At 46.7% G+C, this 15,738-nt stretch overlaps 1 protein-coding gene across 1 annotated transcript; it reads left to right on the forward strand.

Annotated features, from left to right (window-relative positions):
- The first annotated feature begins 493 nt into the window (after positions 1–493).
- wfikkn2b (WAP, follistatin/kazal, immunoglobulin, kunitz and netrin domain containing 2b) lies at positions 494–3,667 on the forward strand. The gene is made up of 2 exons (XM_004557472.4): positions 494–994; positions 1,499–3,667. The coding sequence occupies exons 1-2, from the start codon at positions 809–811 to the stop codon at positions 3,041–3,043; spliced, it is 1,731 nt and encodes a 576-aa protein (XP_004557529.1). The 5' UTR covers positions 494–808; the 3' UTR covers positions 3,044–3,667.
- Positions 3,668–15,738: the final 12,071 nt, after the last annotated feature.

Genomic DNA, 15,738 nt, shown 5'->3' on the forward strand with positions numbered 1-15,738 from the left:
AATCCTCTAAATGATTTCACCCAGATAAATTTAGCTGTTGCAAATATGCTTAAATGATGAACAGTTAAAATATGAATCGTTTAAATTTTCATTATTTCAGCTGTTGTCGTTTTATTTTGTGTAAAAGTGACTCATTTTTCTTATATATATATGTGTGTGTGTGTGTGTGTGTGTGTGTGTGTGTGTGTGTGTGTGTGTGTGTGTGTGTGTGTGATATAAGTAATATTCTATATTCATAGTATGTAAAGGCAAAGTACATCACTTCTTGTTACCTGTAAAAACCGCAGCTTTAATTCAAACAGTCTGAATGTGTGTTAACATGTGTTTTTTGCTGTTTTGCAGTCGTTAAATAATAAGAACTACATTTTTTGTAAGCTGAAAAATGCCTTTGAGACTTTTTTATTCCGTGCGTCATAGCGCACGGTGCGCCCTGGCGCCGGCGGGGACCGCAAAGGGTTAAACGGGGTTACCAGCAATCCTTTTCACAGGCAGGTGCCCCGCCAGCTTTTCGCTTTTTTTTAAGCTTCTTTCAACATCTAAGGAGAAACTCATAACTGTCATTTTGCGAGTTACTTGGCGCGTCTTGTTAGCAGCGATGGCGGAGGGTTGGTGGTATAAATAGAGAAGTGAATTTATCAACTGACACACATCGCACGGACTCTGGAGACTGATGCGCTTTGACTCGTTTGCACACCTGCCTTTATTTCGAGAACAACTGATTTACAGCCGGATCACAGAAACACACATTACTTTGTTCGTTTGGTTGTTTTAACTTTCAGCACTTGTTGAATTGCGCGCCGCTCTGAAGATGTGGTGGATGCTGTTTCCGCGCTGGATCTGGTTCCTGACGTGTGTGTCAGTGTGGATGGAGCTCCAGGTCGGAGTTTTGACCCACATTGACTATACGCACGGGGGGATCTGCCCCAATGATATGAACCCCAACCTGTGGGTAGACGCCATGAGCACCTGCACACGAGAGTGTGAATCTGACCAGGTAATGTCATGGCAGTAACTTGGAATGAAAGCTTATCGTGGTTTGTTTTATTTTTTGTTAATAGTGCATGTGGGATTTTCAAATAGAGTGAACAAAAAAGAAAGAAAGAAAAGTCAGGATAGCTATATTATTGTGATGGTAGTGTGCCACATTGTTTGATGTCCTTGGTTTTGTTTTTTATCAAATTGACTAAACTCAAAATACAAGTGCACAAAAATGATGACAGACTCTGTAATTATGACTGTAGAAAAAGAACAATTACACATTTATTTACTTTATTAGAATATGTGCCTTACTGGTGCAATATTTCTGTTTTATTTCTATTTAATTTGTAAATATCATATCATGCATGACTCTTTCTAGTTGTAGTTATTTTTCAGCTGCTTCTGTTTTAGGTATGTAAGTTGCTTTTGACTTTTTTAACTGTTTATATCTCACATGGAAAGTTTAGTTTTGTTCCATCTTGGATTCAAAGCACTTTTCCCCCCCCTTCTCCTCTTGCAGGAGTGCGAGTCCTATGAGAAGTGTTGTCAAAATGTGTGTGGGAATCGAAGCTGTGTGGCAGCCCGTTATGTGGATGGAAAGAAGGGCCCCGTGGGAATGCCAAAGGAAGCAACCTGCGCCGGTTTCATGTGCACTCAGCAGGGCTCTGAGTGCGACATCTGGGACGGTCAGCCGGTGTGCAAATGCCGGGACCGCTGTGAGAAGGAGCCACATTTTACCTGCGCCTCTGACAGCATGACCTACTACAACAAGTGCTACATGGATGCAGAGGCGTGCTCCAAGGGCATCACCCTGACTGTTGTCACGTGCCGCTTCCATCTGATGTGGCCCAACACAAGCCCTTCTCTCCCCCAGGTGACCACTCTCCGGCCAACCACTGCGACCCTTCAGGCGACTATCCCACCCACCACCGAGCCTCAGCCACCTGTACTGATCAGCAGCCCCACTCCACAGACTGTGAATGTCGGGGAAACGGCAAGCTTCCTGTGTGACATCATCGGTCGCCCCCGGCCTGAGATCACATGGGAGAAGCAGATGCCTGATGGGGTAGAGAGGGTTCTCATGAGGCCCAATCATGTTAGGGGTAACATGGTGGTCACAAACATCGGTCAGCTTGTCATCTATAACGCCCAGCTGCGCGATTCAGGGGTCTACACCTGCACGGCTCAGAACCCATCCGGTTTAGTGCAAGCCAAACACCCATTCACTGTGCTGCCCACAGAGTTACACAGAACTCCTGAACCCAAGAACCAGACCCGCTGCCTGCCTGACGAATGTCTGAAACCCCTTGACAGCGCAGATGATTGTGGGAGTGAGCTGCAGAAAGTCAGCTGGTACTACGAGTCCAAATCCAACAACTGCTTCTCCTTTACGCACTGCCACAACAGCAGCCAGCAGCCCAGGAAGGTGTTCCAGACATACGAGGAGTGCATGCAGTGCTGTGGTCCAGAACTGTCGGGCCCCTGTGGGCTCCCCACCCTGCAAGGCCCCTGCAAGGCATACGAGCCGCGGTGGGCGTACAGCACCACCCTACAGCAGTGTCAGTCCTTCATTTACGGCGGTTGTGAAGGAAATGACAACAACTTTGAATCTAAAGAAGGCTGCGAGGAGATGTGCCCCTTCCCCAAAAACCAAAACTGCAAGGCCTGCAAGCCGAGAGGCAAGATGGTGACGAGCTTCTGCCGCAGCGACTTCGTCATCCTGGGTCGCATGTCTGAGCTGACAGAGGAGAAAGACTCAGGCCACGCCCTCGTGACTGTGGAGGAGATCTTCAAAGATGAGAAGATGGGTCTCCGCTTCTTTGGCAAGGAGCCCCTTGAGGTCACTTTTATCAACATGGACTGGAACTGCCCATGCCCCAACATCACAGCTGCTGCTGCAGAGGGCCAGGTCATCATCATGGGCAATGTCAGCGATGGCATGGCCATCCTTCAGCCTGAGAGTTACGTGGGAGCATCTAGCCCTCGTCGGGTACGGAAACTGAAAGAAGTCATCTCTAAGAACACATGTGACATTCTCAAAGCGATCACCAACAGCCCTCAGTAGGGCTAATATCTGTACATAATGTTAAGCTGTTATATTCTGAACATTGCCCACAGTACTGTCGAGATCTTTTGAGCATTCTAGCTACATTTGGAGTTCTTAATGTTTCACTATGATGTTGTTTATGTTTTGTGTTGTCAGTTTGCAGGGAAGCATTTCTTTGTCCAGCCATTGGAGTTATTAACCCAAATGCCATGTAAGTGAACACAGGAGAGTTACCTTACTCTGCCCTCCCTCATATCCTCTCTGACCTATGCAGAAATATAGCTTGTAGACGTTTGGCATCAAAGCATGAAACAATTTGAACTCTCCATTTTAAATACTTGTTATGTGACCAGGAACTTTTAACATCCTAACATTTACTCGGTGTGGCACACCAGGACATATGCCATACTGCATATGCAGTATGACTGCATAGATTTCATCCAAAAGAATGAGTTGTAAAATATTCTATTTACCACATTTTCTCCAAAGCAGCTGCTCATTTTATATCGTCCTTCTCTTATTTCTTGGGTATTTATTACCATGGAAGCTTGTCTTTGATTTTGTACCTCACATCCTCTCTGAAATCAAGTGGACTTTTGTATTTTGTGTAATGTATAAAGAAAATAAACATTTGGGATCTTCTCTTTCCTCCTCATTTCTTGTCTTGTAACACCATATTATGAGGGATTATAGGGCACAGTCATAGCGATCTTACTTTTTAAGGCTAACAGGAGTGCGGAACCAGATTTGGTGCCTTTGTACCTGTTGTGATGACAGACAGCAGCTTCTCTGTGTACTGTACCTGTGTAGCTCCGCTGACAGGTTGTGATAAAAGAGACTTGGGAATAGCATATCCACAGTCCACCCTGCCCCCCTCCTCATCCCTGCAAACCTCCAAACAGAACCCATCCATTCCAAACACCCATGTGGCATTGTAAAAACTTCACCCTATTTTGTTTTGCCTCCATGGTCCAGCCTAATTGGGTAAGGATCCCAGGCCGTAAACCTCAGATCCACTCCCATACAAGAGTTATGTGTTTCATGCCGTGCCAGCCGGCATCTCTGGGTTACTAGGAAAAGGCCTTGGTGGGCTTCGACGAGGGTGTTCTACTTCCCAGATGAGATTCTGTTTCTCCCATCCAGAGCGGTGATGGAGGCAGAGATCAGCCCATGTATGGTGTTCCTTTACTGGCAAAACCCCCCGGGAGGTCAGACCTGCACTTCAGCAGCTGTTGAGTCTCTAGACTCTGAAAAATATTAGATCTGCAGCACCTTGGATCACATCAGAAAGTGATATAAACAACACAAACACAAAGTTTGCCAACCTTTTATTGCTCTCTGATACGCTGTTAATTCATTTTAGAATCTCTCAATCCCTCATCCCATCCACTATGGACGGGATGACATTACAGACAACTCCTCAGGACACTGAGGTCTGTGGGTTTGACTGCTTCATTCACATAGCTGATCTAAAGATAGTTTAATCTTTGGTATGTTTTTGCAGATTTTCCAGATTTTGACAACTAAAAGCAAACTAACTGTATGGATCAAAATGCTATTTTGGAAAGATGGCCGTTTAGAAATACAAGTTAATTAGATATACCTGATAACTGATTAAAGGACTTAATTACGGAGATTGGGGCCTCTATATGCAAGTATAGCTGTACAAAAAGGGTGTAACAGGGGAGTGCAGGGTGGCACCTCCACATCTTGTGCAAATTATCAATTCAAAACAAGATACTTTTAAGTTTTGAAACATAGACTCTCATAAGCTACATAGTGGTTTTGCTTACTCCCTATAATTCCCTAACTTCTGCACATTGCAAAGAAGGGCTTCAAGGCACAAGACAAAACAGCCATGTTTCTTAATGTATATTTAAGGAGTCAAGCAAAGCTAGCAAAAGCTGTTTTCAACTGTATTGCTCGATTGCTTGGTGCATAAGTTTGAAATTTTGGATTTTCTTCAATCCACACAAGGTGAAAAGCAGGATTTGGTTAAATTTCCCTTAGCAAGACTCACCTTGACCACATTCTTTTAGTAGCCATCAATGAGGTTCTGGGATAATCCTAGTTGGATATTTGACCATTCTTCTTGACAGAATTTGTAGAGTTAATTTAAATTGGTTGGTTTTCGTTGTTCAGACTTGGCTTTTAAGCCTAGTCCATACATTTTCAGTAGGGTTGAGGTTGGGGCTTTGGGAAGACCACTGCAGAAGCTAATTGTTGTTATCTATTCCAAACCAGTTTTGTTTGTTTGGGATCATTTTCTGTTGAAACACCCAAACTGAATCAAACTTTCAACCAACTAGCTGTTGATTTGACATGAAGTTGAAGGACATGGAAGTAGCCCCACTTTTTCATTATTCTAACAATATTCAGTACAACTGGCAGCAAAACAGCCCCAGAGCGTGATGCTACCACTACCATGTTTGACAGTTGGTCTAATTTTCTTAGGTTTGAAAGCCTCAGGTTTACTCATCCTCCAAATATAGGTCTTCTCATTGTGACCAAATTGCTCACTGTTTGTTACATGCAACCATTAAAGTTTTCTCAAGACGTTTGGCTCATCCATATGGGCAGCTGCACATTATAGTCACGCTTGAAGGTGTTGATTTTTGGCAGGATTGAGCCATGGTGGTTCCTTGGTTGTTCCTGAACATCCTAACCAATTTATTCTCATCTGAGGGCAGCAGTTAAGGTTTTTGTCCAGAACTTGGTTAAGTGCTGAATAACTCTCAGAATCTGCAGTTATTAAGAAATGGCTCCCAAAGCTCCTGCTTCAACCCCACTGAAATTTTTTTGAGTGTGCTAACTGTAAACCAAGTAATTAAAATGGGCTCTACAAATTCTACCAAGATGAATGGTCAAGTATCCAGCCCGAATTATGTCAGTCATTCCACCCAAGAAAAAGACCAGTTCAAAGAAGTCACTGAAAGGTCTAAATTACCATGATATTCAAATCTTTTGTTGGATTATTCTGTATGTGTGTGGTTGTCACCAGGGTATAGTGGTACTTGCTTGTCTGCATAGTTTTACATCAATGACCAATTCTACATGGACAAAAAGATAAAGACTGAAAATCTCCATTAAAGAAGAGGGTTTATCATTAAAAGAAAAGTACTCAAATGATTGCATAGTGAAAGAATGAGTTAGAATGCTAAAGTTGATTTCACAGCTATCAGCCAGAACCACTTTTCACCCAGTAATGCACATTCTTTTAATATTTAAGGCAGTTTTTAACACTCCAGAACTTTACATAGAAAGGTGAGGGTTTGAATCATGAACCTTCGCAGAGCTTGGATACAATGCACAAACCAGGTAACTACATCATAGTGTCTCCAAAATGGGAATGCTTGTGCGTTTTTCACAGTCAGTAGTGGAGAGTCCTGTAAGTGAAGCATATCAGGGTTATGTGCATGAAGATTTGAACCACAATAGCTTCATGCTGACAGGTCAAAACTGTTTCAGTGGTGCACAGAGGACCAAGTATAACAGTCAGGGTTCTTCATAATGCTTTCCTCATGAGTGCATACCCACACTACTGTCCCTTTAATTTAGTTTGGATTAAGGCCAAGCAGGTAAAACCAACAGTTCATCTGAGGAAACTAGCTCAACAAGCAAACAAAAAATCCCTTAAAAGAACCGCAAAAGCCATCAATTATTTTTCTTCTCTTCTCATTTTCCAACCTATGTGCATTAAAAAAACACCTTTAACTACTTCAATGCATCGTCTGAGGTCTACAAAAGCACAATTTATTATCAATTAAAATTCAGCATATTTGAAACATGTGTGATCCTTAGTTTTCAGGCACTCGCAGACTTTTATGCTGTTCTAATTTGAGCTGGGCCAACTGAAAGGGTACAAGAGTTATGCTTTGATATGCTGTGCAGAATTTTCACTCACGTATTTTTTTCTCCCCCCTTTGCTTTCTCTCTGGCTTTGCTGATTTGATGGGGTCACTGCGTTCACAAGCTCGGTTCACACAAGGCCGGAATAGTCGGTGTGGTCTGCGTGAGTCTCAGATGTAGACTTGCATCAGGGAGAAAGGACAGCACAGGGAACGGAGACTAGGACAGCAGGGCCGGTTACACTCTCTGTGTGTACATCTATGCGGTGCCTTCACGTTGTCTATCCAGAGCAGATTTGGACAGTAGCACCTGTGGAACAGATCAGCTAGCCGGGTGGTTTAAGACCTTTGATTCATGACCTGCATCTGTTATGGTTATATCATTTCGAATGTCTATTGAGAAGATACAGTGGCCACTCACACGCATTGACTGGAGATGAACGGGCTCTCCGTGGCAGTATATCATCCTGGAGCAGGAGCAGCTGAAAGGTCTGAAGCTGGTAGGTGGTAGCTGATCTAAAGCTGAAGCGACTGTTAAATGCTGTCACTACCCTGAATCACAAACATAGGTGGCCTTGAGCGAAATGTTTCACCACAGGCCCTTCTTTGTCAAATGTGACAGACTCTCTGATGATGATGTCTGAAAAGGCAATCACCGAGTCCAGGCCAGGAACAGATTACCTCACATCACGGCATTTGTCAAGGCTTCTGCTTATATTCTTTTTTTTAAAATCTCAATCTAAAAATGCTATTTAGCTTTGTTCTGTTTTCTCTCTATCATTGTAAAGTTTTTACCCTACAATATAAAGTGTCTTGAGGCAACTGTTGAGCTGTGACAGACATGTCTTTTTTCCCCCCAGGTCACGTAGGGACGACCTAGTTGACAGAAGTGTGGGGATCTCAGTGTGTTGGCCCGGTTATGTGGTTCTGTATTTGACGAGGTTGCATGCACCACAGCATCCTCTGGTGTTGACTGCAGCTTGTTTTCATTCAGATTTTTCCTTTGCTACCAACACAAAGTCCAATCTAAACTAAATATATTAAATGTATGGAAATATGATAACACATTTTCTCCACACATTCTGTACTTTGATGTTGTTTAATCTAAACGCTCAAGTTGTTACATCAGGATTCTGCTGTAGTCACTTAAATGTTTAACAGCAGACACCATTTCCCTGTAATCTGAAAGTTTTGTGCACAATAAATTGAAAACTACATTCCCTTGTTAAGGGTCAATAAGGGAAATGTGACTCCATTCAAGCGCAATGGTGGCATAGAAAGCAATGTGATTTGCTCCCTCTTCCAGTCTGCATGTTTACTGTAATCATCTTTAGACAAGATACTGAACTCCTGACATGTGGGTGCGTGCCTAACTGTTAGACTTGGGAACAGAATAAAAGTGCTGGATGACTGAGTGAATGAGGCTTGTAGCAAGAGGTTCTGGTCCTTTGCTTTAATTACCGCCACAAAGGAGGTTATGCTTTTGGTAGCAGTTGCGTGTGTGTGTGTGTGTGTGTGTGTCACCTCTACAGGGTGCAGAGTGGGGTCATGTTAACATTCCATTAAATTTATCTTATCCACCAAAGTTTTCAAGGTTGACTTAAAAAAGCCTCATAACACAGAAATACAGGTAGTGCAGAATTATTGGGCAAATGAGTATTTTGTCCACATCATCCTCTTCATGCATGTTGTCTTACTCCAAGCTGTATAGGCTCGAAAGCCTACTACCAATTAAGCATATTAGGTGATGTGCATCTCTGTAATGAGAAGGGGTGTGGTCTAATGACATCAACACCCTATATCAGGTGTGCATAATTATTAGGCAACGTCCTTTCCTTTGGCAAAATGGGTCAAAAGAAGGACTTGACAGGCTCAGAAAAGTCAAAAATAGTGAGATATCTTGCAGAGGGATGCAGCAGTCTCAAAATTGCAAAGCTTCTGAAGCGTGATCATCGAACAATCAAGCGTTTCATTCAAAATAGTCAACAGGGTCGCAAGAAGCGTGTGGAAAAACCAAGGCGCAAAATAACTGCCCATGAACTGAGAAAAGTCAAGCGTGCAGCTGCCAACATGCCACTTGCCACCAGTTTGGCCAGAAAAACTAATGACATGGCCTCCTTGTTCACCTGATCTGAACCCCATTGAGAACCTGTGGTCCATCATCAAATGTGAGATTTACAAGGAGGGAAAACAGTACACCTCTCTGAACAGTGTCTGGGAGGCTGTGGTTGCTGCTGCACGCAATGTTGATGGTGAACAGATCAAAACACTGACAGGATGGCAGGCTTTTGAGTGTCCTTGCAAAGAAAGGTGGCTATATTGGTCGCTGATTTGTTTTTGTTTTGTTTTTGAATGTCAGAAATGTATATTTGTGAATGTGGAGATGTTATATTGGTTTCACTGGTAAAAATAAATAATTGAAATGGGTATATATTTGTTTTTTGTTAAGTTGCCTAATAATTATGCACAGTAATAGTCACCTGCACACACAGATATCCCCCTAAAATAGATAAAACTAAAAACAAACTAAAAACTACTTCCAAAAACATTCAGCTTTGATATTAATGAGTTTTTTGGGTTCATTGAGAACATGGTTGTTGTTCAATAATAAAATTATTCCTCAAAAATACAACTTGCCTAATAATTCTGCACTCCCTGTAGAGTCCTACAAGTGTGGTATTTATTGTCAACATATAGAATGTAGTGTATAAAGATCTTAAATATCGTGTTATATTTGACCTCTGACCTCGCCTTCAAGGTCAAAAAAGTTCAAACTTTCATAAAATATCTTTACTGCCTGTGTTTGTGTTTAGGAAATAATACTGGTATATGGGGATTCTAAATATCACATTGCACAGTCAAATATCATCTCATATTTGAACTCGGACCTCACTTTTATATTACATGTCTGCCTTTCTTTCAAGTTGACCCCAAGTTGTTATCCAAGATGGCGCCGAGTATGGCAGCCTCGTCGCGAGCTCCCCCAAGCAACAGCTTTTTTCTGTGTTTAATTTTACTTTTCCTTCATTTTTTCGCGAGTAGCACATGTCTCCTTGTGTACGACCGACAAACCTTACTGGACATAAAAGACGGTCTTTCTTATAACTTTCCGGAGTTCAAGTTTTGCAACACGGACGCTCCGTTTGCAGACCCCCCATTCATCTCACCTGAGACGCCTTTGTTCTCTGGCCCTAGAGGCCGCAAACGCCGACGCAGAGGGAGAAGATCTGGCGTTCTGGTTCGACTGAGACGGCGCACTAACAGACCACCGTTACCCAGTTTATTACTGGCTAATGTGCAGTCTCTGGAGAACAAGCTGTGCGAGCTTCGGGCACGGATCTCATTCCAGCCAGAGATGCGGGACTGCTGCGTGATCTGCCTCACAGAAACCTGGCTATCGGACAAGGTACCGGACTCCGCAATACAACTACCGGGGTTCTCCGTGCATCGCGCGGACAGGTCACAGGATCTTACTGGGAAAAGCAGAGGCGGTGGTGTGTGTTTCATGATCAACAACAGCTGGTGTGATTATGCGAACGTGCACCCGGTCAAATCCTTCTGCTCACCGGACCTGGAGTACCTGATGATTAAGTGCCGGCCATTCTGGCTACCGAGGGAATTTACAGCAGTGATTATTACGGCTGTTTACATTCCCCCACAAGCCGATACTGACCGAGCACTCAAGGAACTGTACAGCGCGATCAGCAGCGAGGAAACCGCACACCCAGAGGCAGCGTTTATTACAGCCGGAGACTTTAATAAGGGAAACCTGAAGAAAGTCTCACCCAAACTCCACCAACACATCCATTTTAACACCCGTGGAGATCGGCTACTCGACCACTGCTACACCTCTTTCCGGGATGCGTACAAAGCCCTCCCCCGCGCCCCATTCGGCAAATCAGATCACCGCTCCATCCTGCTCCTGCCCGCCTACAGGCAGAAGCTGAAACAGGAAGCTCCAACCCGGAGGGCGGTGCACTGTTGGACGGACCAATCGGAGTCTGCGCTGCGGGACTGTTTTGATCACGCGGACTGGGAAATGTTTCACGTGGCTGCTAGGGACATTGACGAGTACACAGACTCAGTCTGCGGATTTATCAGGAAATGCGTGGAAGATGTCGTCCCATCCAGAACAGTTAAATCCTTCCCAAATCAAAAACCCTGGATTAACGGAGATGTTCGCGCGGCACTGGTGGCACGGAGCACCGCCTTTGCCTCCGCGAACACATCGGACTACAAACACGCACATTACCAACTCCGGAAGACGATCAAAGCAGCCAAATGTGAGTACAGGGACAGGGTGGAGCAACAGTTTGACAACCCTCGGAGTATGTGGCAGGGACTAAACACGATCGCAGACTTTAGAGGGAAAACCAGCACACCGCAGACCACGGCCTCTCTGTGTGAGGATCTAAACGTATTCTACGCTAGATTCGACACAGCGAACACCATGAGACCGGACAGTGTGCGCACCGCGGATGACGTCAGTGCGCACACTGTGTCTGAGGATTATGTGCGGAGGTGCTTCGGGAAGGTGAACGCACATCTTCAACCTTTCCCTCTCTCTGTCTGTAGTCCCAGCCTGCTTCAAAATGGCCACCATCGTCCCTGTACCCAAATCCTCCACCATCTCCTCATTGAACGACTGGCGACCTGTAGCCTTGACCCCCATCGTAAGCAAATGCTTCGAGAAGCTGGTCAGGGACTTCATCTGCTCTGCACTACCCGACTCACTGGACCCTCTACAGTTCGCATACCGCCACAACAGGTCCACTGATGATGCCATAGCCCTGACACTACACACTGCCCTGTCACACCTGGAGAAGAGAGACACGTATGTGAGGATGCTGTTTGTAGATTACAGCTCAGCATTCAATACCATCGTTCCCTCGAAGCTGGACAGGAAACTGCAGGATCTAGGACTGAGCAGCTCCCTCTGCAGCTGGATCCTTAGCTTCCTGTCTGACAGACGCCAAGTGGTCAGACTGAGCAGCATCACCTCATCCCCCATCACACTGAACACTGGTGCTCCACAGGGGTGTGTACTGAGCCCTCTCCTATACTCACTCTACACCTACGACTGCACAGCCACTAACAACTCCAACATCATTGTGAAGTTTGCGGACGACACTACAGTGGTGGGTCTTATCACCAATGGTGATGAGACGGCTTACAGGGAGGAGGTCAGCGCCCTGACCCACTGGTGTCAAGACAACTATCTCACCCTCAACGTCGCAAAGACAAAGGAGTTGATAGTGGACTTGATAGGAGGTGCAGAGAAGTACACACCCCCATCACCATCAACGGCGCTGCTGTGGAGAGAGTGAGCAGCTTCCGGTTCCTTGGCGTACACCTGGCTGAGGATCTTACGTGGTCAGTACACACAAACAAAACAGTGAAGAAGGCGCAGCAGCGCCTCTTCTTTCTCAGGAGACTGAAAAGATTCGGCATGAGCCCCCGCATCCTCAGGACCTTCTATCACTGTGCCATTGAGAGCATCCTCACTGGATGCATCACCACCTGGTATGGCAACAGCACCGCCTACAACTGCAAAGCTCTCCAGCGAGTAGTGCGGTGCTCTGAACGGATAATTGGAGGTGAGCTTCCCTCCCTCCAAGACATCTACAGGAAGCGCTGCCTGAGGAAAGCGGGGAGGATCATCAAGGACTCCAGTCACCCCAGCCATAAACTGTTCAGACTACTTCCATCAGGAAGGAGGTTCTGCAGCATCCGGTCCCGAACCAGCAGACTGAGAGACAGCTTTTTCCATCAGGCCATCAGACTGCTGAACACGTCATAGACACCTTAGCTTCACTACTGGAACTTTAACATTATGCACTCCATACTGTACAGTAATGCCACTGTTTTGCACATGTCTCAACTCTGTATATTTTTATATATTTTATTTATTGTTTACTCTATTTAATTTGTAAAATATGTGTACACACACACACACACACTCACACACACACACGTAGAAAAATATTTAGTATACACATCCAGAAATGCATATACTATTATATATTGTACATATATTTATTAGTTTCAGATGTAGCCATTCTTGTATTTTGCTTGTTTACGTTATTGTATTTTGCACAACTCTGTTGCTTGTGAAGCTCGCACACAAGAATTTCACTCACATGTGCTGTACCAATGTACCTGCACATGTGATGTGACAATAAAAGTGATTTGATTTGATTTGATTTGAAATGCATTATATCTTTAAAAAAATTACTTTCAAGAGAAAGAGAATGAGATGCCTATTTAGTTTGAAATATACTGTGGTATAATATTAAAAGTTATATAAATAAGTTCAAGTTCTTCATGTCAAGATTTTTCCACAGCATGTCTTTATCCCGGCTTCCTTCTCTCACCCCCAGCCGGTCGTGGCAGTTGGCCCCGCCCCTCCCTGAGCCTGGTTCTGCCCGAGGTTTCTTCCTGTTAAAAAGGAGTTTCCTTCCCACTGTCACCAAAGTGCTTGCCCATAGGGGTCATCTGATTGTTGGGTTTTCTCTGTATGTATTATCGTACAGTCTACAGATACTGCTATTCAGCGTTTTTTTTAATTATTGCTAATATATATTTTGTAACATATTGTGGCGAGCTCGGACAAGGAGGAGACGGAGGTATCGTTTGGTCTTGCGTCCTGTGAGCTAGCCAGGGAGCACAGCCGTTTATTAACATTTGCAGAAGAACACTGCCGCTAGCTAACTGCTCAGCGCGGCAACAACAACAACAACACACAGGGCGCCCTCTAACCCTGGAAGGACACACCGTCGCAGCGAGAGGGCGTCACCCGTCACTATGGCAACATAAACAAAACATAACTGTACAAACAGAACCCCGAACAACCCTGACCCGCTACATAGCCCCCACCTAAGGGGTCAGTCGTCCCCGACGACCCCATTACCCCACACAAAGTCCTGCAAATGTCCAGGTGCCTTCTTTTGGCGCACTGGCCGGTCACGACCGGCGGGGGAAAAGTCACTCGGGTCAGAACATGGGGTGCCATCATCATCCCCTGCCCCGGCATCTGCCGGAGCGAGCGGTCGGTACGGTGAGAGCCTGTCCCGGTGCAACACCACCATGCGCCCCGGGCCCGGCATGCGGATACGGTACACCACATCTGTTAGCCGCTCCACGACCTCCGCCGGCCCCTGCCAGTGACTGCAGAGTTTGGGGGACACTCCTCTCTTGCGAACCAGGCAGTACACCCAAACCTTGTCGCCAGGCATGAAAACCCCCCCTTGGCACTTGGTGTCGTAGGCTCTTTTCTGTCGTACTCCGGCGCTGGCCTGGGCCTGGCGGGTGTAGTCATGAACCACCTGCAGCTGCTCCCTCAGCCTCCTGTAGTAGTCCATCTCTGGCCCACCATCAATCTCCGGCTCGGGGGGGGACCCGAACACTAGATCCACAGGCGTCCGGAGCTCCCGTCCAAACATCAGAGCGGCAGGTGTGCACTGGCTGGACTCCTGAACCGCAGTCCGATACGACCAAAGGACCAGGGGCAGATGTCGGTCCCAATCCCGCTGGTGGCGGCTGGTGAGAATGGCGAGCTGGGTGGCCAGCGTGCGGTTGAAGCGCTCAACCAAGCCATCGCTTTATGGGTGGAGCGGTGTGGTTCTCTGGCCACTTCGTGAAATAGTCCATAGCCACCAACACATACCGGTTCCCTGACTCTGTGACGGGGAAAGGCCCTAGGACGTCCACTCCCACTCTTTCCATTGGGGCCCCCACCAGGTACTGCTGAAGGGGGGCAGTGGAGCGTTGAGTTGGGCCCTTCTGTGCCGTGCAGGTGTCACAGCAGTGCACATGAAGTTCCACATCCCGTCGACAGCCAGGCCAGTAGAACCGTCCCCTGAGGCGGCGGAGAGTTTTGGCGTTCCCATAGTGTCCTTCCCCCACCGAGCCGTGGACCAGCTCAAGCACCTGCGACAGAAGTTGAGGAGCCAAGTCAGAGATGCAAGGTCAGTGCGCAGGAGGAACCGGCAGCCGTGCAGATATGGCTGGAAGTGCCGCACCGCTAGCACTACGGCCAGCAGCTCCCGCCGGGTCACGCAGTAGTTCCTCTCGGCTCGCCCCAAGGCACGACTGAAGTACGCCACCACCCGTTCTCCAGCCTCGTCCTGCTGGGAAAGGACCGCCCCGACTCCTACATTGCTAGCATCAGTGTCCACAATGAAAGGTTGCCGGGCGTCGGGGTAGGCCAGGACTGGGGCTCTGGTGAGGGCCTCCTTCAGCTGTGCAAAAGCCGCAGCACAGGCATCCCCCCAGCCAAACAGCTGTCCCTTGTCAGTCAGGCAGTGGAGGGGGCTGGCTATCGTCGCGAACCCCTTGATGAACCGACGGTAGTAGGAGGCTAGGCCCAGGAAGCTCCGCAGTTCTTGGACGTTCGAGGGAGTCGGCCAGTCCCGGACCGCAGCCACTTTTGCGGGGTCAGTGGCGACACCTCGAGTGCTGATCACATGGCCCAAGAACGTGGTCTCTCTCACCAACAGCCGGCATTTCGCGGGGTTGAGCTGCAGCCCAGCTCGTCGGATGGCACTCAAGACCTCGCTCAGGTGAGACAGTGCACTGTCGAAGTCGCCACCGTGCGCCAACAAGTCATCCAGGTACACAACGCAGCGGCTACAAGGGATATCCACGAGCACCCTCTCCATCAGCCTCTCAAACATCGCTGGCGCATTGCAGAGCCCAAATGGCATGACCCTGAACTGCCACAGCCCCTGTCCAATGGAGAATGCAGTCTTAGGCCTTGCGTCGGGGGCTAGCTCCACCTGCCAGTAACCGCTGCGTAGGTCGAGGGAGCTGAACCAACTGGAGCCGGTAACGTAATCTAGGGCCTCGTCGATCCGCGGCAGCGGG

Source organism: Maylandia zebra, linkage group LG8 (genome assembly GCF_041146795.1).
Source record: "Maylandia zebra isolate NMK-2024a linkage group LG8, Mzebra_GT3a, whole genome shotgun sequence".
Classification (NCBI taxonomy): Eukaryota; Metazoa; Chordata; class Actinopteri; order Cichliformes; family Cichlidae; genus Maylandia; species Maylandia zebra.